Source organism: Lissotriton helveticus, chromosome 3_2 (genome assembly GCF_964261635.1).
Source record: "Lissotriton helveticus chromosome 3_2, aLisHel1.1, whole genome shotgun sequence".
NCBI classification, from domain to species: domain Eukaryota; kingdom Metazoa; phylum Chordata; class Amphibia; order Caudata; family Salamandridae; genus Lissotriton; species Lissotriton helveticus.
This window is the reverse complement of record NC_136062.1, coordinates 185,450,600-185,471,547: the sequence shown is the minus strand read 5'-3', so window position 1 is coordinate 185,471,547 and position 20,948 is coordinate 185,450,600. Positions and strand designations below refer to the sequence as shown.

The 20,948-nt window shown below is 45.1% G+C and overlaps 1 protein-coding gene across 4 annotated transcripts in view; it reads left to right on the top strand.

The window, feature by feature from the left end:
* MYO9A (myosin IXA) overlaps positions 1 to 20,948 on the top strand; it is a 1,257,959-nt gene that overhangs the window by 706,746 nt on the left and 530,265 nt on the right. For all 4 annotated transcript variants that reach the window (XM_078685018.1, XM_078685017.1, XM_078685015.1 and 1 more), the window contains one exon: positions 3,245 to 3,388. In XM_078685018.1, the coding sequence (XP_078541144.1) occupies positions 3,245 to 3,388 (144 nt within the window). The remainder of the gene's footprint in view (positions 1 to 3,244; positions 3,389 to 20,948) is intronic.

The following is a 20,948-nucleotide window of genomic DNA, read 5'->3' as shown; positions in this document are numbered from 1 at the left end:
TCAGGTAGGCTGGTCCGGCGTTGTGGAGTGCTTTGTGTGCGTGGGTGAGGAGCTTGAAGGTGATCCTCTTGTCGATGGGGAGCCAGTGCAGGTACTTGTAAAGCGCGCTACATATCCGTGAGGATCTCTGGCGCTGGGGGGAGGGGGAAGGTGGGTGCCGCCACTGCTCGAAGAGCCAGGTCTTGAGGAGTCTTCTGAAGGCGAGTAGGTCTTGGGGCTGGCGTAGGTGGGCTGGGAGGGTGTTCCAGGTTTGTTCGGCGAGGTAAGAGAAGGATCTACCGCCGGCGGTCGTGCGTTGGATGCGGGGGACATCTGCGAGGGCGAGGCTGGCGGAGCGGAGCTGGCGGGTGGGGGTGTAGAAGCTGAGTCTGCTGTTCAGGTAGGCTGGTCCGGCGTTGTGGAGTGCTTTGTGTGCGTGGGTGAGGAGCTTGAAGGTGATCCTCTTGTCGATGGGGAGCCAGTGCAGGTCTCAGGAGGGGGGTGATGTGGCTGCAGCGGGGGGCGTTGACGATCAGTCGGGCGGAGGCATTTTGGATGCGTTGTAGTCGCCGTTTGTGTTTGGCTGGGATTCCTGCGTAGAGTGCGTTGCCGTAGTCCAGTCTGTTGCTGACGAGGGCCTGTGTCACTGTTCTTCTTGTTTCGGTCGGGATCCATTTGCAGATCCGACGGAGCAAGCCGAGGGTGTTGTAGCAGGAGGAGGAGACTGCGTTGACTTGCTTGGACATGGAGAGGGAGGAGTAAAAGGTTGTAACAGCAGTAAATTAATCTCTGTAGGGTGGTGGAGGGGGGGCAGGGTCGACAGGTGAATGGGGTGCTGACTGGTGGAGTTGGGTAAAGAATTCCGGTGTTTTTATTAGGGATACGTTTTACCTTTGCACTCATCCATCTTTCCATCAAAGGTAGCGTTACATTTTCAAAAAAGCATAGGCAGTTAATGTATCTGTTTTCTTTACAAATTATTTAGCTCCAGCACAGATTATGATATTAACTGGCCTCTGTGGAGTAACTGTGTACTCCATTTCTGCATATCTATATAGTGACTGTGTGCACCTCTTATTTATATCCCTCAAGCAACTCATCTTGCAGCTGGACCGAATGGTCTGTTTCTCTATGGAACAATGTGCTTTTTCCCCCCAGACGACTGCACATATCTGCACTACTTGATGTCTTGGCAGTCCAAGCACAGCATCTGACTCTACTTCACACTGTCCCTGTGATACCATCGATCTGTGTGTTCATCCATGTAGGATCATGGCGGCATATCATGTCAGGTCCCGTGGTAGCATGAAGGCTGTCATTAATAGGAGTTGAGTGGAGCTGACCCTAAGTTCCAATGAAGGTTTTACTTCTAGACAACATCCCTGGTGGACGACGGAGGGCTTATTAGGGTACAAATAGAGGAGGTCCACCATTACCAAGAAAGCGAAAGCAAGCTTGGCTCTGGCAGTATTTAAAAAGGGTGAGGCTGTGACATTTTCTCAGGACAGTACAGCTAATCAGACAAAAGTGCATCTCTTCCAGATGGCCCTATCGCAGGCAGAATCAACCTAGTTAGAAGAGGATATTGAACACACCCTTTGAAACTCCTCCCCTCCAAACATATATAAGACAAGGAAGAGGAGCAGGCAAGACTCATGCATGTTATGGTTAAATATACCTGTCTTTCCAGGCAAGTGTTGGGCTCTCTAGGAAGGTTCTGCCATCAGGTATGGAAGGCAGACAGAGAGCCAAAGGGAGAGAGAAAATTTGAGATTCCCGCATGGTATGGTGACGCGTACCTCGGTTCTTTCCAGGATGAAGAGGCCTATCAAGAGGCAGTGTGACTGTCCCACTTAAATCCGCATAGAGGCTCAAGAAAATCTTCCAAAAGGAACTAAATATATTTATAGACTGACCATACAAGAGATGTAGAGTAATATCCCAGAGACTCTCATCATATGCCCAAAACCTGGTGAATCTTCTAAAGTGTCTCCCACAGTGTATTTCGAAACGTATTATTCAGATTAAACTAATTGTAAGAGGTATTTTGTGTCCCACACCTTGTTGTGCTTAGAGTCCCCTGTATGCCAACACGCCATTGCTAAGTGAATAGTTTCTTGCTTTCACTTACGTTAGTAAAAAGCTAAATTTCCCCTTCTATGGTGACCTAGATTACCTGCTTTTGTTTACGAAACATTTATATTTGCAGTGTTTCTACATTGAGAATAGTGCACATTTTTTCAGCCACTACTGCATAGACTATAAGGTCAACTGAACCACTCTCAAGTTGCTTGTTACAGCATGTGGCTTTCTCTCTTTCCCTCTTTAAGTATATCATAAATTGTTCTAGCCTAACGGTCATTACATAAAGTTCACATGATTGAAAAGGTAAAGTTTCTTTACTTAAATTTTTGTCGTCTACCAAGATTATTTGTTCGATTCTTATCTGCCCAACTTTATATTGGAGGTAGCTATTGTCTCTCTGGGATTTTGAAATTGCAATGAGGAATCAAGCTAGTGCAGGATATTCTGGTCGCTTTCCACGACCGCACCAAAATAGCTGTGCCACCTCTAAGGCTGTTCCTATTTTTTAAATATGTATTTCTTTTGTTTTATAATTTTTTTCAATATCATTTCTAAGTGTTCTGCAATCCCACTAGGCTATCTCAATGGCTTTCAATAGGGCAGCTACTAGTGATGCTGGACTGCAAATGCAGGTATGAATCTTTAGCATAAGAGATCCGTAAGTGCGTGAATCCCTTTTATTGGAAGCAATGGTACCTATGCATAAATCTTCATATGTATACACTGCTGTGGTAGTGCTCAAAACTCCATCGTTGTCTTTTCATTGTTGGTTACCATCTTTGACGAACGTCCTTCTGACTGTTTGGTAATGGGAAAGAAATCCCATTTGGTTTGACATGCTGTGCCCACTAATATGCAAACCTGTCTTCACTGCCTGCAATATGACAAGCTTTGTCATGCTTATGAACAGTGAGGCATACTCCAAGTTAATCATAGACTCCTTATTTCTCCAGTTGGGTATTATTGATGTAATAGTTTGTGTTTTAATGAATTCAAATCTTTAATGAATACAATACAAAATGCTACTACTACTCCCCCAGTGATGTCGTTTTGTACCCTTATCCTGTTAGACCACTCCTGTGTTGCTCTGTTGCTATCCAGGTTGTGTTCTCCTCCGGGGTTTGGTTCGTTGTGACTGAATGTTGATTTGAACTAACTTTTTCTAATGATTTTCCAACAGGGATAATTATGGAGTGGGCTGGAATGGAAGGACTGGAACACGGCAGCACAGACTCTCAACATCCGGCACCTTTCTTGAGGATGATGGCATCTTTGTTAATTCTAATAACAGCAAACTACTAGAGAGAGCACATGGCATCCTGATGTAAGTGGAAAATGTTGTATGGGGGAATTATGACAGAAATTAGAATTATAAAAGAAATTCTGCACAAATAAGAGGAGAGTTGTGGTGTGAGGGTCAAGGAGGGTGCCTTGGATGGGGAAAAGTATATGCGACAGTGCTTGGAAGGCTTCCCGAATGGAAGACATTTTTCGCATTGCAGGGTTTTTGTGTAGGGCAGGAGAGAACCTAATATGTTGGTTCGTAAAATTCTGGGTGGGTTACCATCAGGCCTACCCCATGAATATAGATAAGATACCTTGCAAATTGCTGCTCACTCCGATTAATGGCTATCACTGAGATAGTGACCTAATAGGGTCAGCATACTATCATGTCTGTGATCGCCTTTGTAGAGTATTTTATTATTTTTATTTTAAATAGAGCCCCTTTTCTTTAGAGGCACCAAAACAAAATGTCTTTTTACTTTCATATAAGGGAAGGGTTTCCGAAAGGGATCCCTTACCTCCCTTTAGTGAGTGGCTTACCACCCCAACTCGGCAGTCTCTATTTTTTCAATATTTTGCGGACAGATTTCAGTCTCAAAACACAATGCCTCTCATAATGAATTTCTGTTTTGGAGGAATCCCCCCCTCTATTAGCAATTCAGTATGGAGTTGCTAAAAAACGTTTAGTAGTTCGTGAAAATGTATAGACTCCTAAAATACCATTAGTGCATTTCAAAAATATTTTTGGTGGCTGTTTAGTACATGTGGCCCTAGTGAACACTCAGGAAGTGAACACCTCTAGAAAGCCTGATAAGCTTTCATTCGATGGTGGTTACATAAGGCTTCCCCCTTTTAACACATTTAACCTGCAACATCTTTTTGTTGGGTTTCAGGTTCAAGTAAGTAGTCACAAGCTTGAAAGTGGTGAGGCTGAACGCAAACATTGTTTCACCTTTACCAATTATTGTTCCAAAATGCTGACAAGGTTTTGTTGTGATCAAAGACTTGCAGTTAGAATAGTTGAAGTGTAAGTCTTACTAATATTTCTATTAAAAGCATGACACAAACTGCAATTTTATTCTATTAATCTAACCAATATTTAGTCTAAGCAGGATATCTAAAGATCAGACGAGGTTTTGAGAACCGCATTTGAAGGAAACGAGTTGGAGTAAGAAGAAAAGGGTGGGTGAGCACTAGTCATAGATTTCTGTTAGACTCAGAGCTTTAATGACTGTTGCTAGGAACATTATTAGAACAAGAGAAATACAGTTGGAAGAAGTCAGCTTTTTGAACCTGTAGAAAGTGCATTATTATTTGCGGTGAACAAGTGTCCACCTCATAGTATTCGACCATCACTTGCTAGATGTCACAGAAGTTAAATAAAATACACTGTTTACTTGACACGTAGCAGTAAAGATTAAAGGCAGTGTCTAAAGTATTTTAGCAGTTCCAAAACGGTAGGAAAAAAATCATACAAAACACAATGAAACTTCACAGCTAATTAAAAAATATAAATATATTAGACCAAAACACCAATAATTCAATTTTTTTTAAAAATAATTTTTAGTGACATTTTGTTATTATGCAGAGTAGATACATCTTGTATGATAAAAGACTAAACACCGTACATATTCATATTGAATCTTCAGGTAAACCGTTGCATCAACTGTCAGTATCGACATAGATTCTTTTTGTCCAAATGTCCCTGCCATTGTGGGGGGACATGCCAATGTAATGCATGAGGATTTGGGGCATTGCCTGTTTGGTGTACCGTGGACTCTGTGTTGGTCTGCTCTGCTGGTGTTGGGGTACATCGCTGTTGTGTTTTAAATGAGGAACTGAACTCTTCAACAAGGGTAACCATAACTGGGGTACACTGTATATGAGATAACGCGTGATGATGGGGGCCGGTGAGATGATTCACCAGATTTGGTCTTTAGCTGTAGGGGTTTTGATGTGAGGTGGGAATGTTGCAGCGAAGTGCACTGGTTACCGTACGCGCTTTGCTTAGGGCCACGCCTGTTGAATGTCAACTCTAAGGGGGGGTCCTGGGCTTTTTCATGATGTGTCCCTTCCGTAGGGGACAGGGTGCGTTGTGACGGTGGTTCGCCTGCTGCTTCCTGCTTAAAGGAGTGAAGCAAATCCCTTAAATGGTTGCCTTACGAAGCTCGAATTCAGCTAAAGATGGCTTGTCTGACACACAAAGCCCTCCATCTCAAAATCCCCAGTTATCTAGTGCAAAAACTTGAACTATCTGGGGGTGTAGACCCTCAAGAAGCGCAAACTCTTTCCTCTTGAAACCACAAATCTATAGCAAAAAGAGAACCTGCCAACGAGCCTTCTCTGGCGCTGCCCTGAAGATCTGGAACTCTCTTCCTCTGGAAGTACGCATTATCTCCTCCACGGCTGCTTACAAAGTGGAAGCCAAAAGATTCCTCATGAACAATTTTTTACCTTAAATGGGTTATGATCATCTGCTTGAAGTATCTGATCCCACAATTGTTAGACCTTAATTTGATGCTACTCTTCCTTACCTCATTGTTTGCCCCCTTCTTAGCCCTCTATGTATTAGATGTTGTTTTATTCTCCTTTGACCCCTTTGTACTGTAATTATTCATGTTTATTATGCTTTTTTATGTCAATTTTGCATTTATTACCTTCTTTCCTTCCTTTTGTAAAGCGCTCTGATATCTTTTGGGATCCTGTTCACGCTATTTAAAATTTTATATAAATAAATAGAATAAATAAATGTCGCCCATTGCATGGATATGTGGTGTTTGCGGATGCCTTTAATTTCTTCTGATCTTAGTGCCTCCTCCTCTGAAGCTCCCCACTTGTTAACCGTCCGACTCCAGGCTGTCAGCGGTAGCCCTTCTGGCGCTCTCCAATGTATTGTTATGCTTCTCTTAGCTAACTAAATATGTATTTAATTGGTAATTTACAAACTTTTCTAAAATTGTAGCTGCTGCCAGAAGTAACGAGATGGGGAAAAGAAAATCCAACTTAGTGGGGACTGCTGTTGGTTTTGTCAGTAAAGAGATAACCATTGCCTGTTACCAACATCTAGGAAATGACCCAAAGGCAAGCAAAGAATTAAAGATAGGGTTGAGCACTGGATTAATCAATTTGATAACTTGAGAGAGCACACTAGGTGGACAAGGGTCAAGTGGAGAGCCTTATTTATATTGAAGAATCGCAATCCGCGACTTATCTAGCAAAATCTGGTTAAATCCCAATAAAGTACTTGTGATATTAGGCTTATGGTCATCCACCCTACAGAATGAAGCCACCTCCAAATTGGCAAAAGAATCCTGGATATTCTTGATTTTGTCAACAAAAAATGGCTAACTGATCACAAAACTCCTGGTAGGCAGGAATCTTATCACAGCAAGCTTTGGTATGAAGAAATTGTTTTGCAATTTTAAAAGTTTCATGTGCCTAGTTATTTGCCTTCCTGATTCTACCTGAAAAAGTTCTCCTGAGCCAACCTACTATTCTTGTGATATTCTTAAGTGTCATTTATGGATCGCTTCAGCCTCCACAGTGAATCCTGCAAGCCAATGACGTTCTGTTTGCAATGTTTTTGTTTTTGTTGTGCAAGTTCAGAGGAGAATCACAGCATAGATGTAGTTCTGCGGGGAGAATTAATAATGCACAGAGGGGCAGCTTGATTAGCCATACAGGTGAACCCATCTAGATGTTCTCAGCCAGGCCTCCTCAGGTTGTGCCGCAGGTGCAGGTCAGGAGTCCCCTGCACAACTTAAAAAAAAAAAAAGAAGCATGCTTATTACTCAGTTTCCAGCAGCGAGCCATCCTAGTCGTGGCCTGTACAAACAATGTTATACCTCTCATAAAAAATGTAAATTAATTCAAATAATCCGACCAGACCACTGGGTCCCAGACCCTCTGCTACAGTCAAATCTAGATTAGAGATCACCAGGTCAATAATGTGACCCGTCTTGTTGGGGAAGTAATAAAGTGTGGAAAGTTTAGGGCTGCCAAAGTCTCCACTAGACAAACCGTAGAAATAACCTTTGTGTAGACCATATGTATATTAAAATCGCCCAAAGCTGGAAAATGTACACTTTTTATGCAAAAAGTTGCCAAAGCTTCGTCTTAGGAGTTGACATACTCCGCACTGGCACCTGGAGGATGAAAAATAAGCGGACCAGAAAGGAAAAATTTAAAAGAGATTCTTAGAGAGGAGCCCATACCTTCCACTTGACTAAGCTTCTCTAAGGGGAAGGTGCTACATTGATAAGAAACTTGAAAAATTATGGCCCGAACTGTTGCACAGTGAGATAGTTATTGGGAAAGATAGTTATTGGGAACAGCTACTGCAATATAAGGGTTGGTGGAGACGGAAAAACATATTCCTCTAAGGTAAAATATATCTGGTGCTGTGACAGGCAGGGCAGAGTAGGACCCTTTGCTTTGTTTGAAGGCCATATGATCTCCCTGAGGATCATTCACTTTGCCTGTCCTCTCAACATCAGGGAAGGTAAGTCCGAAACTCCATGCATTATATGACTGGAGAGGAGTTGCCTTTGCATTTAGAGGTGACGCAGGCCATTTTGTTCCATCTCAGACAACACTCCGTGTCCAGCCTTTTTTTCTCTCAAGTTGCCTAGGCCTTTGCCTCCTGGATGATCCCTTGAGGACATGTTTCATCTGCAGGCTTCCTATATACTTTTTTAGGTCGAGCTGATGTTGCATTCATGCGAAGCATGAATGCATCAGCTCGACAACTTATGCTGCCCGTATTTAGGAGAGTGGACAGCTACCAGACGCGCGCTTTGACGAGGTCGGATTTCACCTAGGGAGCGAGCGTCTGATAGCTGCGCATGCGTGGTGCAAGCCCTGGCTCTCACACAGACACAGACAGCCCCCACCCCTCTACATGCACGCACGCACACACACACACACACACAGGCGCGCGCATGCACACGCAGGCATACGGCACACATACAGGCACACATACAGGCACACTATCCCCTACCTCGCATTCTCTCTCAATCACACACAGTCACGCATGCGCACACACTTTCCTTCGCGCACACACGCACACACGCGCGCACACACTCCCACCTCCCCACCCCCCCAGGCATACACACAGGCACGCACGCACTTCACATCAGCCCTGGGCCCCACTCACCGACTGCGCTCTTCCGGCGGGGCTCCTCACGGCGCGGCGCGTCTCATCCTCTAAATCGGGGCTCCCTCAGGTCAGAGGAGCCCCGCAACAGGCGCCACGCTCCTCCTTTTCCCCGGCCCCCTCCTGGGGACCCGGGCTACCCCGGACGTCAGGGCGCTCCATGCGCCGGTAGCTCGCAGCTCGCGGACCTCGGGAGGCGGGACTTCCGGTCGGCCGCGAGCGGATTGGCCGGCCGGGCAAGAGCTTCCGGGTCGCCGCAAGATCAGCTTTCAGCGGCGCCGGCACACGGAGCTCGCTTCTCCAGGCTCGGACTGCCCCTGTGACTTGGATTTTGCCCACCAGGACCGTCCGAGGGAAGGCGGTGAGGACTCGTTTTTAAAGGTAGTTGTATTTGTGATGAAATGCAGGCTGTGAAGACAAAAGTTCCACAATCGGGTGCCTGAATCTAAATGTCTCACTCCACATGTGCAAGTATTAAAGCAACCGGATAGCAAACACAATCACAGTCATATGAAAACGAAGGAAGTACATCAGAACATGGGTAACAAAAATATTTTTTTTTGGATCCATTTCACGGCGAAGCCTGCAACACATCTTCCTGCCAGCAGGTCTCCCAGCCTGTTCCCAACCCGTAGTTATCTGTCAGCCCTTCTCCCAGCGCACAGCTCTCCGAGCCCATACCGTTTCCTGGCCGCACAGTTCCCTTTCCCTGTTTCTGCCCACATGTCTCGGTCTGCACCCCTCCATGCCTGTACCTCTCCCCGGCTGCTCCGCTCCATCAACCTTCGCAGCCCATTGCTCTTCCTGCCCACACATCGCCATACATTTTCCCAGCCGGTTCTGCCCTTTCTTCCCTCCTCCTCCTTTCCCCCCTTCACCTCTACCCTGTGCTGTCCTGACCTACTCCCTTTTGTACCTCAGCCCCAATGCCTGCTACTCCCAGCTCCATTCACCGCGCCTTTTCGCCTCCTTCCTCAGGTAATAATAACTCCTGCGTTACATAGCGCTTCATAAAGTGCCGCTGCCATATCTAAGCCCATGAAATAAGAGAAGGTAAGAGATGGTACTATCAGTGAGTGCTACTCTCCGGTTTACTTTGAAAACATGGTCACACAACTCGGGGGTTTCCTGCAGCTTGTGTTGGGGTCCTCCAGCCTCATGACGTGTGGGCGCCCTTCACTGGAGCAGGCTCCCAGGGTCACACACTGACGCAGCGCTTGCACTGCTGCGGGCACCGAGGGTGCTGCACTGACTGTGGTGGTGGGCCTGGGCCAGGCCAAAAAATAGCCGAGCTTGAGTTGTGTACTTCCCTCAGATTCATCCAGTGTTTTTTTAATGACCTTTGAATCCTCCTGGCATGCGGCTTCCTGTGTTTCAGGGGGAGGAAGAGGGAACAATGGTGGCTGCGGTGCTCTTACATCACTTTTTCTCAGAGATAGAGGCTCAGCTTTATCTCGTGGGCTAGGTGGAAAGTCTTCCCCAGAGAAGGCTCCGGGGACCGGCCTCTCAGACACACACTGGCTGGTGGTGGTGGAGTTACTCTACGCCCAGAGTCTAGCCTCTCAGACAGAGTCAAACACGGCCTCTGTGGTGGGGTTACCCGGCCTCTCGGACACAGCCTTAGTAGTGGGGTTAGCCGTCCTCACGCACAGTGACTGTGGGTTCTCTAGTGAGAGACAGTGCTGCGGCACTGCGAGTCCTCTAGTGAGAGTGCTGCAGCAGTGACTGAGTGCACCAGTGAGAGAGAGGGATGCAGCACTGTGAGTGCTCTAGTGAGTGCTGCAGCAGTGACTGCGTGCTACAGTGAGAGAAAGTGCTGCAGCAGTGACTGCGTGCTACAGTGAGAGAGAGTGCTGCAGCAGCGACTGCGTGCTACAGTGAGAGAGAGGGATGCAGCAGTGAATGATTGCTCCAGTGAGAGAGAGTGCTGCGGCACTGCGAGTGCTCTTGTGAGAGTGCTGCAGCAGTGACTGTGTGCTCCAGTGAGAGAGAGGGATGCAGCACTGTGAGTGCTCTAGTGAGTGCTGCAGCAGTAACTGCGTGCTACAGTGAGAGGGAGTGCTACAGCAGTGAATGAGTGCTACAGTGAGAGAGAGTGCTACAGCAGTGAATGAGTGCTAACGTGAGAGAGAGTGCTACAGCAGTGAATGAGAGCTCCAGTGAGAGGGAGTGCTGCGGCACTGCGAGTGCTCTTGTGAGAGTGCTGCAGCAGTGACTGAGTGCTCCAGTGAGAGAGAGTGATGCAGCACTGTGAGTGCTATAGTGAGAGAGAGTGCTACAGCAGTGAATGAGTGCTACAGTGAGAGAGAGTGCTACAGCAGTGAATGATTGCTCCAGTGAGAGGGAGTGCTGCGGCACTGCGAGTGCTCTAGTGAGAGGGAGTGCTGCGGCACTGCGAGTGCTCTAGTGAGAGTGCTGCAGCAATTACTGAGTGCTAGTTTTAGTTAGTCATACACCATATGAATGTTACAGTCTCTTAAAGTGAAACTCCCCCAAAAGGAGTGTTATCTTCACAATATTGAGATTACAGGGGTATCCTAATAAACATAATATTGGCTGGTGATCAGGAGCGATCTGCTTCTACTCTTGCCCTTCCGGAGCAGCTATGCCAGGCTGTCTAGGGTATCTCTTTTCCAGTTTCCTAAAGTGTGTATATCTAAGATGTCTTTTATATTTGAGTTTTATTTATACCATTATTTGCCGCATTATTGACAAATATATATGATTTAGTATCCTGAAGGCATGCCTTACTTCTCTTCCCATTTAATAGGCTGTTCAAATACACTGAACATAATCTTCACAAAAGTTATTTACAAAAGTTTAATCTATTGCCATTATAAATTACAATAACTTTTATTTAAGTATTAATTAAAAAAAATTAAAAGCCATTGTTATTTTTAATATCAATACATCTAAGTCACGTAAATACAACACATTGCATTACAAATGCTATAGGTATCACATTTGCGAAAGTTAAAACTATTAGCATTGTAAATGACAAAGCTATTAATTTCGCTATTTTCAAAACCAACACATAAATAAAACATTTGTCATTTACAAGACCAATAGCTCAAATTTTCCTAATGCGAGACCTATTGCATTGCAAATGCTTGTTCTTCTTTCTCACCTATCCCATGGACACTGAAGGTGGTTAGTCAGGATTAGGGTCAGCTCATTCCGATTGCCCCATACTGGCCTCAGAGCATCTGATGTATCAGTATATCCTGTCTGCTTAAGCTGCCTCTTTGAGAGGACCTGCTATCCCAGCATCAGGGCAGAGTCCTGCACCAGAACCTCTACAATCTACATTTCCGTGCTTGGAGATTGAGCAGAATCAACTGAAAAAAATCATGTTGATCTTCCATTGTAGGTGGTGGATGTCCTTTTGGATGTTCATCGACGTGAGTTGCAGGCATAATCAGCTCAGATTCGATATGCCTCCATTTTTCCTGACAAATTGGTGCCTCAAATGCATGCCAGCTTTTTTCCAAAAGTGTTTTTTCCTTTTCATGTGGACCTGGCCATCACAAGCCCTGCTTTCTTCTCCCTGCTGCATCTTTCTAAGGAGGAGAAGCTGACCCTAGTTGGTCCTTTGATTTTACATTGATGTGACTATGTAGTAAGTACCAGGTGGGGGGTTTACTTTTCATTGGATTAACTGTTGTGAAGAAAGGCACAGCAGTCCAGAAAGGAGCTATATCAGGACAAATTGCCCATTGCATCATGATGTGTTACTATTCGGCTGAAAAGGATTCTACTGAGAACAGGTTCATTCCACCTGGAAGAAGGCTGCTACTACATCCCTGACTCAGTATGTTTACATATTGGACATCCCCTAGGGTGAATCCTACCATGCTTCCACCAGTTACTACTGTATTAACTTTCAGATCCACAAGAAGAGACATTTTATAGGTTCAGGACTTCGTGGTGTAAAGTCTGCTACCCAGACCCATCTCCCAAAGGGTGCGTTGCTGCTGTTAGATGTATCCGGCAGAAGAACAAACGGCACATACCTTCACAAACTGTCATAATGGCAGATAATCTAACAACCGATTTCCCCACCAACTAGGCTTATTCTCATTCTGTGGAGTGGTCTTTTGGGAGGTAATAATGTTCCAAGTTAGATGATGCGCACTTTAAACATCCTCAGTTTCAGTAATGCTATGTTATGGGAATTTGTAGAGCGCAGCTAATTACCTGTGAGGGTATCCAGGCGCTGAGTAGGGCAGGCCTGAGGGAGGAAGAGGTGATAATTGTTTCGTCTAGAAGAGCCATACATTTAGGTTCTTTCAAAAATCCATGAGGGAGGGGAGGTTCTGAGTAGTTTCGGGATATCCTTCCAGGTCTTGGCTGCGAGGTATGAGTAGGACTGTCCTCCACTTTTGGTTGTCTTGATGCAAGGGAGGTTTACTCTTGCCTGGGACCCAGGTTGAAGGTGTCTGGTGGGTCCGTAGAAGTTGAGGTGGTGATTGAGGCAAGCTGGACCAATATTGTGGAGTAATGTTTCTCTAGGACCATTTCTTTGACATTAACCTTTTTTTTTTTTAAATATATTTTTATTGCAGAAAAGTGCAGTATACATCTAGAGCGAACCACAATCCAGACACTGGCACGCATAACGCACCTGCCATTACAGTTTAGCACACGGCCATTCAGCCCACAACCCGGAGGTCGGGCGGCTTAAATCAGGAGAGCAGTGGCAGTCTGTACCGCATATTAAGGCAATTGTGATCAATCCACAAGACTTTTTGCATCCGCATTTCCTTTTTCTCCCGCCCCCCAACCCTCAAACATCAACTTCTCCCATAATACCAAAAGCAGGTTAACTCCGCAGCTACTATCCATGTACGTATGTACTATGTACTAATGCGTAACGCCACTCACCGGTACACCTACATTACTAATGCAATATCAGATCACCAATTGGTACCGGCATCAGAGCACATTGTTTCCCATCAGTAGCCACCCGTTCCAGTATTCTACCCTCCCCGCCCCCAGCTCCCTCCCCCCGTTACAGGGTCGGTGGCGTGGGCAGTGTCAAAATCTCACAGCTTATCACAATAGTGGTTCAACTGGCTAGCAAAGTCATGTGTCATACATTTCCACCCCATGGATGTTGAACGCTCATCCCTCCTCTTCAGTGGTATGTGACTCCCTCAGCGTCTGAACTAAGGCCTCCCATGATCGAGCCACCTACAACGCTTTCTCCTCCCCTGTGCGGACAGCCCGTCTGATCCTCACTGTACTTCCGCAACCCGCCCACTTGCAAAATTCCCTACGCCATCTCTCACTCGAAGGTCCCTCTTTCGCCTTCCAATGCCATGTAATTTCACGTTTAGCCAACAGGAGCCCCAGATCGATAAATTTGCTGGTTACCTTATTCCTAGCTATGCGTGGGAACCAGTGGAGCAGGCAGGTGGCCATGTCATATTCAAGTTCCCTATCTGTGATTGTATTCAAAAGGACTCCTATCTCATCCCAGTAACCTTCCATTCGTGGGCAGGACCACAGCATGTGTTCCAGCTCAACACCCTCTTCTCGACATCTGGGACATGCCGCGCTTTGGGCCTGGAAATATTTCCTGATCTTGCCTGGGGTTAGATAGGCCCTGTTCAGGATGAAATACTGTATTTGCTGGAACCTAGCGTTCCTATTGCCCTTCCATGCCCTCTTGAGAACTTGGCCCCACGTGGTGTCTGGGATTGAGCGGCCTATGCTCTCCTCCCATTTTGCCTTAAGGGTTACAAGGGACGTAAGCTCTCCCGGAGCATTCGGGAGTGGAGGCATGTGACCGCTTTAAAGGTCCCCGCCGCCATCACAGTATACTGACAAGCGTACGTCAGCTCCGGTTCCGCTCTCCCTGTTCTCCAATGCTTTTGAATCGCAGTCGTGAGTGCTGCATGAATCAGGAAATCCCCCTCCGGTAGCCCATACATGTCTTGCAATTCTGGGAAGGGCATTAGTTCCCCGCTCTGGTATAGATCCCCCATCATCTGTACACCCAGTAGCTCCCAGCCTGCCAGTGGAGTCCTTTCTCCCCGTGTGGTAGCGCCGTCAGCATTTCCAGAGGGATCTCCGGCGCATATGGGCGGGATAGTCCCGTTTTACGCTGGGCGCTATTCCAGCAAAGTCGCAGAGTTCTCTCCTCCCCATTCAAATCTCTCAGATCTAGTTTTTGTTGTAGGACTATGTAGGCCAGAACGTGATGCTGTATTCCCCGCCCCCGTCTATCCTCCGGTCCCCTATATTCACATGCTATATGCTGTGTTAGGACCTGCAATTGTGCAGCCAGATAGTAGAGCTCAAAATCCGGTGCCGCCAGTCCACCCTCAAGCCTGGGTCTCATCAATGTTGACAATACCACTCGCCGTCTACCACTGCCCCAGAAGAAACCCACGATTAACGATCATAGGTCTTTAAATATGCGCGGAGGGATCCAGATTGGTAACGTTCGAAAATAGTACAGAAGCCGGGGAAGAGATCACCTCCCCCAGCCGCACCCTGGCCGTGGCCGAGGCGTACAGCACCTTGGTCCACTGCACAAACTGGTCCCCAAGGCCAAAGCGGCTCAGAACTTTATGAAGAAAAGCCCACTCCAAGCTGTCGAACGCTTTTTCTATGTCCACAGAGAGGACCGCTGCAGAACACGGTTCCCTCTGGTTCTCCGCCAGAACTCGGAGGAAGCGGCGAATATTCAAGGCAGAGCACCGTGTGGGGATAAATCCCGCCTGGTCCGCGTGAACCAAGGCCGGCATGTGCGGTAGCAGCCGAGTAGCCAATATCCGGCTCAAGATTTTGTAATCCACTGTTAACATGGAAAGCGGCCTATACGATGCTACGTCCACATCCGGGCGCCCCTGTTTCAGGAGGGGGATGATCAGTGCTTCGCGCATCGAACACGGCATCCGACCTTCCTTTAGTGCCTCTCGGTATACTTCCAGTAAGCGGGGTGCCAGTACATCAATGTATTGGGCATAACATTCGATAGGTAGCCCATCAGGGCCCGGTGTCTTATTCCGGGCCATTTGTTTGATTGCACCGCGTATTTCAGTTATTGTTACGTCTTGCCCCAATAGCTTAGCATGGGCTTTATCTAGCTGCGGCAACGGGATTTACTCAAAATAGTCCTCTATGTCTGTTCCTGTGCCCCTCTGTCTACTTTCATACAGGGATGCATAATAGTTCTTTGACATTAATCATACTCCATTAGTTGTTTTCTTCGGTTTGTGGGAAGAGTGGAAAGCAGAAAAGGTGGTTAAGCATGTGATTCTAGCATTGGTTGTCTTAATGTGGTTCTCCAGAAGGGGCTACCTGTCTTCTTGTGTGCTTTGGTATTTAGAAGTCTAGCATGATCTTGTGCCTGCAATTTGTTTCTCATTGTCTCTGCTTGTACATCATAAGACTGTAAATCTGAACTGTTCTTATGTACCATCAGTAATTGCCCTCCAGAACGGTTTTCCTTTGCTACGCATAGATATATGACAAATCTTCAGAAAGAAATTCTGTTAGTATGCTTGGAAAAACAGGTGTTTATAGTCTCCTTGATTTTTAGTAGATGAATAGGTCTAGAAATTGTATTTCTGCTCTATGCATAGTTATAGTAATGTGTAAGTGTGGATCACTATCATCAGTCTTGTTGAGGTAAGAGGTAGCTTCTTTTTTAATACCTCTCCAGATTGAGAAGATGCTATCTGTGCAAGGGTGCCCTGATTTTATTTTTGGACAGGAGCGGTTGCTGTCTTTGAAAATGAATGTTTTACAATATTATACTTAAACGTTCGACAGATTATATATGTAAGCAGTTCCCATACTGATGTCCACCCACTTGTATAAAGCAGTGTTCTGTTCTGTTCAGTGTTTCATTTGACGATGATTTCTTGTCAAGACTCTGTTATGAAATTAAGAGGGGTGATGGGTATGGGTAATCTGTAAATAGTAGGTCTTCTTTCTGGGATCAAAAAGAAGAAATGCAATCAATTTGTTCTGAAACATTGATAAGGTTTTAATCTTGCTGAAATTGGATTGTTTATTGGTCTGAACAAAGCCCAACTCTCTGTTCATAACTTTTTATTGCATTTGTGTAGGTGGAAACCTTAGAGTTCTCTACTTGTCCTCTCACTCTGCGCTCGGTGACTATTGAGGAACCCTCTGTTCATTCCTATTGGTGGAGTTTCTTGGTTTTCCTCTTCCACCGCCCCTACTTCTGCCTCTTCCAGACAAAGGCAGTCTTTTTTGTAGACATTTAGCCAAATTTGGACTTGCCGATAATTGCCCAACTGCTTACTTGGTCCTTGATCCCCGCTCCTCTCATTGCCAGAACTGAACGCCTAGGTTTCAGGTTTATTTTGTTTATATTTTGGCCCTTGTTATCTTTAGACTCATATTCAGGATTAGTGTAGTGGCCATCTTTAGTGTAAGGATATGTTGCTTCATGGGCGAAGCATTACACGCCCTTTTTTAATTTCACTATCATAGTATTTGTCAAGTAATCTTAAATTCTAATAATTTCTGTGTTGATCATATCGATTTATTTTTTATTTTTTATAGATGTTCATCTGCACTAGAAATGTAATGTTCGGTTCTTTGACTAGTGTTTACAACAACATGACATCTTCTATCCTTTCTGTTGTGCTTATTATTGTTATTGATGTTTTTCTTTTGTCATGTTTTTGTGAAGCTCTATTGTAATGGAGCTGCCTGGCCCTCATCAATCTCAACCAAAAAGGAAAAAATGGCTAAAAGCAGAGTACAGGTCAAAAAGTACACATTCACATTAAAGTCTCCGGCAATTAAGGGAAAAGTGAGTGTGTGTGTGTGTGTGTGTGTGTGTGTGTGCGTGCACGCTTGCTCCTTGTGAAAGGTTGAAATTCCATCACTCACAATGAAGTTAACAAATGGGAAAAGTGGGCTGACCTATTGAGGCATGCTTTAGTGGATGGAAGAACAAAGTGAATAATAATTGCCCATCCGGACTTAGTGGCAGAGCTATATGCACGGATAATTCCGGTACTGGAAGCTGTTAGTGCCCTAAAGCTGCAACACCCCCCACCCAAAGTACATGTAAAGTTAGGAGATCTGAATAAGAATCTACTTCATAGCTTAGCTGAAATTCTTAACCCCCCAGAGTCTAGAGGGAGAAGAGCTGGTAATAAACCTACCTGGTATAATACGGCCTGTAGAACGGCGAAAACAGAACTTCTCGAGGCTGTGAAACAAAACAATAACAGGGCATTGATAAAACAAAGGAGGGAAGCATATCGCCACCTAATCCATCATGCCAAGGTCAAGTGGGGTAATGAGAACTGGGCAAACCTAACATCGGCTCTGTCAGTAAGAGATGTTAGGAAGTTCTGGCAGATTGTGAACACACGGGGTCTGTCGACCCTGTATTGGCGGTAGCCCCTAATATCGCTGCGGATGTGTGGGAAGAACATTTCCACATGCTGTACCAGGTGGAAAATCTTACTGAGGACCTGGCACAAGGTGGATTAGTTCTATGTTCTAATCCTGAAATGATTGAGCCTGAATTCACAGAGGGAGAAGTGAGGGCTGCTATCTCCAAACTCCCGCTTGGTAGAGCGCCTGGGCTGGATAGGGTGCCTGGTGATCTCTTTAAGCATGAACCCAGGTTCTGGGCCCCTTATCTAACTGTTATTTTTAATGCCATTCTGGGAGGTATGGCGGTTCCTAGTACTTGGCAGGGAGCAGAGATAGTCCCTATCTTTAAGAAGGGCTCTTCTCTGCTCCCAGCCAACTATAGGCCAATCAGCCTCATTGATATGTCACAAAAGCTATTCTCGAGGTTGATTTTAGATCGCCTTTTAGATTGGATGGAGGAATTTGACATCTTAAGCCCTTATCAAGCTGGATTTAGAAAGAATGTGTCCACTACGGAGCAGATCTTTCGCTTAACCATGCTCTACTGGAAAACTGTTAAGATCCAGGGCGGCTCACTCTACACTGTCTTTGTGGACCTCCGTGCGGCTTTCGATTTAGTTCCACCCTGCAAACTGTGGAGTGTGCTCTCGGAGTTGGATATTCCTCCTGCTCTTTTAAATATGATAATCCGTCTGCACACTGAGAACTTCGCACAGGTCAGGTGTGGGAAAAATAGTTCCTTGAAATCTATCGCGCAAGCATCTGGCCAATCTGTATCATGAAAGCAACCTTCATGCTTGCCTAGTGAATGTCAAAATTGGTACTTTGTCTGCCACGTTTTTAATGACTAAAGACTTTTATAAATTTGAGTATGTTTTCCAGGAAGTTGTTTCTCCAATGGAGACATGGTTCTCTGCCAATCAGAGATTGCACGAGTAAGTGGTGTCCATCGTCACTTAAAAATTGCCCTGGTTGCTCCTCGGACCTTGAAAATGAATTGCATGTCATGTTTTTCTGCCCTTGTATCAAAGAGCCAGAAAGAAGTGGATTATCCCACTGTGTAAAAACCTGGGGACCACGCACTGTTTACAAGTATATAGAATACTCAAAACAGATCTTTCTCCCCTAATTGTTGTTGCTGTAACAAAATTTCTAGCAGCCATGTGGATCATTAGAAGGAAATTGGTGAACCCTGTTTGAAATCGAATCCAGTGGGAACAATTGCATAAGCCTTAGGAAGCATGATCTCGGATATTGAGATGGGCAGGGGATGTTAGCTGATCATGTATTTATATATGTTTATTATTAGCTTAAAGACTGTGATGAAATAGCTCCCTGGTTATGTGATGATATAGACTTATTCTTATATTGTATTTGAATGTAATGTATTTCTTTTTTTTAAACTATTTAAAACAATGTGATTTCTTTAATGACAACATTGTCGAAATAAAGACGGAAATGAATGAATGAATAATAAAATAACAGACTGATGGATGGAGACGTCTGACTGAAAGTCCATATAAATATATTAAACCTATAATTTTAGTAAAATCAAAAGGTATTGGCAACGCCAGACCTAAGAACATACCTCCATTGTGGAGAAAGTGGATGTTTCTTCACTTCAAGATCAGCAGGTATTACCAGTACGGCGTTGTGCCATTCAGCTTGTACACATTTTCAAGTTTTGCCTAGAAAGGGCTTGCGCTATTCTTGTGAAATCTCTTGTAAGGGGCTTGCAACCCACCCATTACTTACCATTCGTAGGCTACACAGTCACTCTCATTTTCTTGCTTCTCACTGATCAACAGCAGCTTCTCACGTGATCAAGTTTCACTTCCTCTCTTTCCTCGCACGGCTGTTCCCTGGCACTTGTACCAAGTACTGTTTCCAGCAGGTGGTCAGTGTCTGCCCACTAGTCGCGCACTCCTGAGGTTCTTTAAAAAATATATATATATCTTCCTCGCACTCCTTACCATGCGGTTTGTATCAGCCTTGGAAATAAAAAAAAACATTCACAAACCCGATAGATTTTGCATAGGTTTAACCTATTAGCTTTGCCAATGCTTGTTCATTTTCAGGGCAGCGTAGAAGCTTTATTGAGGCATATGGAGATGTTGACTAGCCATATTTGGGTTACTGGCAGATAAGGCACGCTTTTGTGAGGTTGTACAAGACTTGCAGAACATATCCAAAATTCTGCACTCTACTTTTTAAATGTTGGAAAGTTCTGAAAATGTTCCATGAAACCCTATCCTTTTCAGGGCAGGCTGTCTTCTGAGCACTGAAAACGTCTTCCACTTGAGAGACTCCTCATCAAACAGCCCCTTTGATTTCTTCTCTTTTGAACCTCATGCCATTGTGTTTTTAATCTCAAATGTTGTGTTTCACAGTATACCTTTTTAGGAGTGCCTAGAAGATTCGTGGAGCTAGAGGAGATAGGCTAATAAGGTGGAATGAGTTTATCACCATACCTGTAGAGTTGTTCTTCTGGTGGTGTAAGAGGAAGGACAAGTTAAAGGTAGTCCCCTTCAAGAAGTCCTTCTTTCCCTCAATCAATTTTAGGTGATGCTTTGATGCTGAGTTAGGGAGCATACATGCAGACTTATTGGTGGGAAGAATGTGGCTGATCGAGTAGTAATCTTTCCAAGTAAATATGATTGAACTTAAAATAGTTCAGGAAACTCAGCAGTCCTTAATGCATTGAGACCATCAGGCTTTAGCTTAATGCAGGCAGAAAAACAGGTAGTTATGACATCCAGGGCAATTTCATTTGCAAGTCAGTAAGATATACCTGTCAGATTTTGAAAACTTTAAGGTGCACCAGCTAAGCAGGTATCTGTGGAAAGCAAGCTAGTATGTGTGTAAGTACTCAAGGACAACTACTCCGAATGGGGGACACCAGCTCTAAGCCTCTGTCACCACAAGTAATACAGTAGAGCAGAGGTCTTCAAACTTTTGAAGGTTGAGCCCCCCCCAGCTGAATTTTTTAAAATGTCGGGCCCCCCCACCACCTGACAGAAATTTCTGGAATCTGGTACACTACATAATCGACCGCCACCCACATATC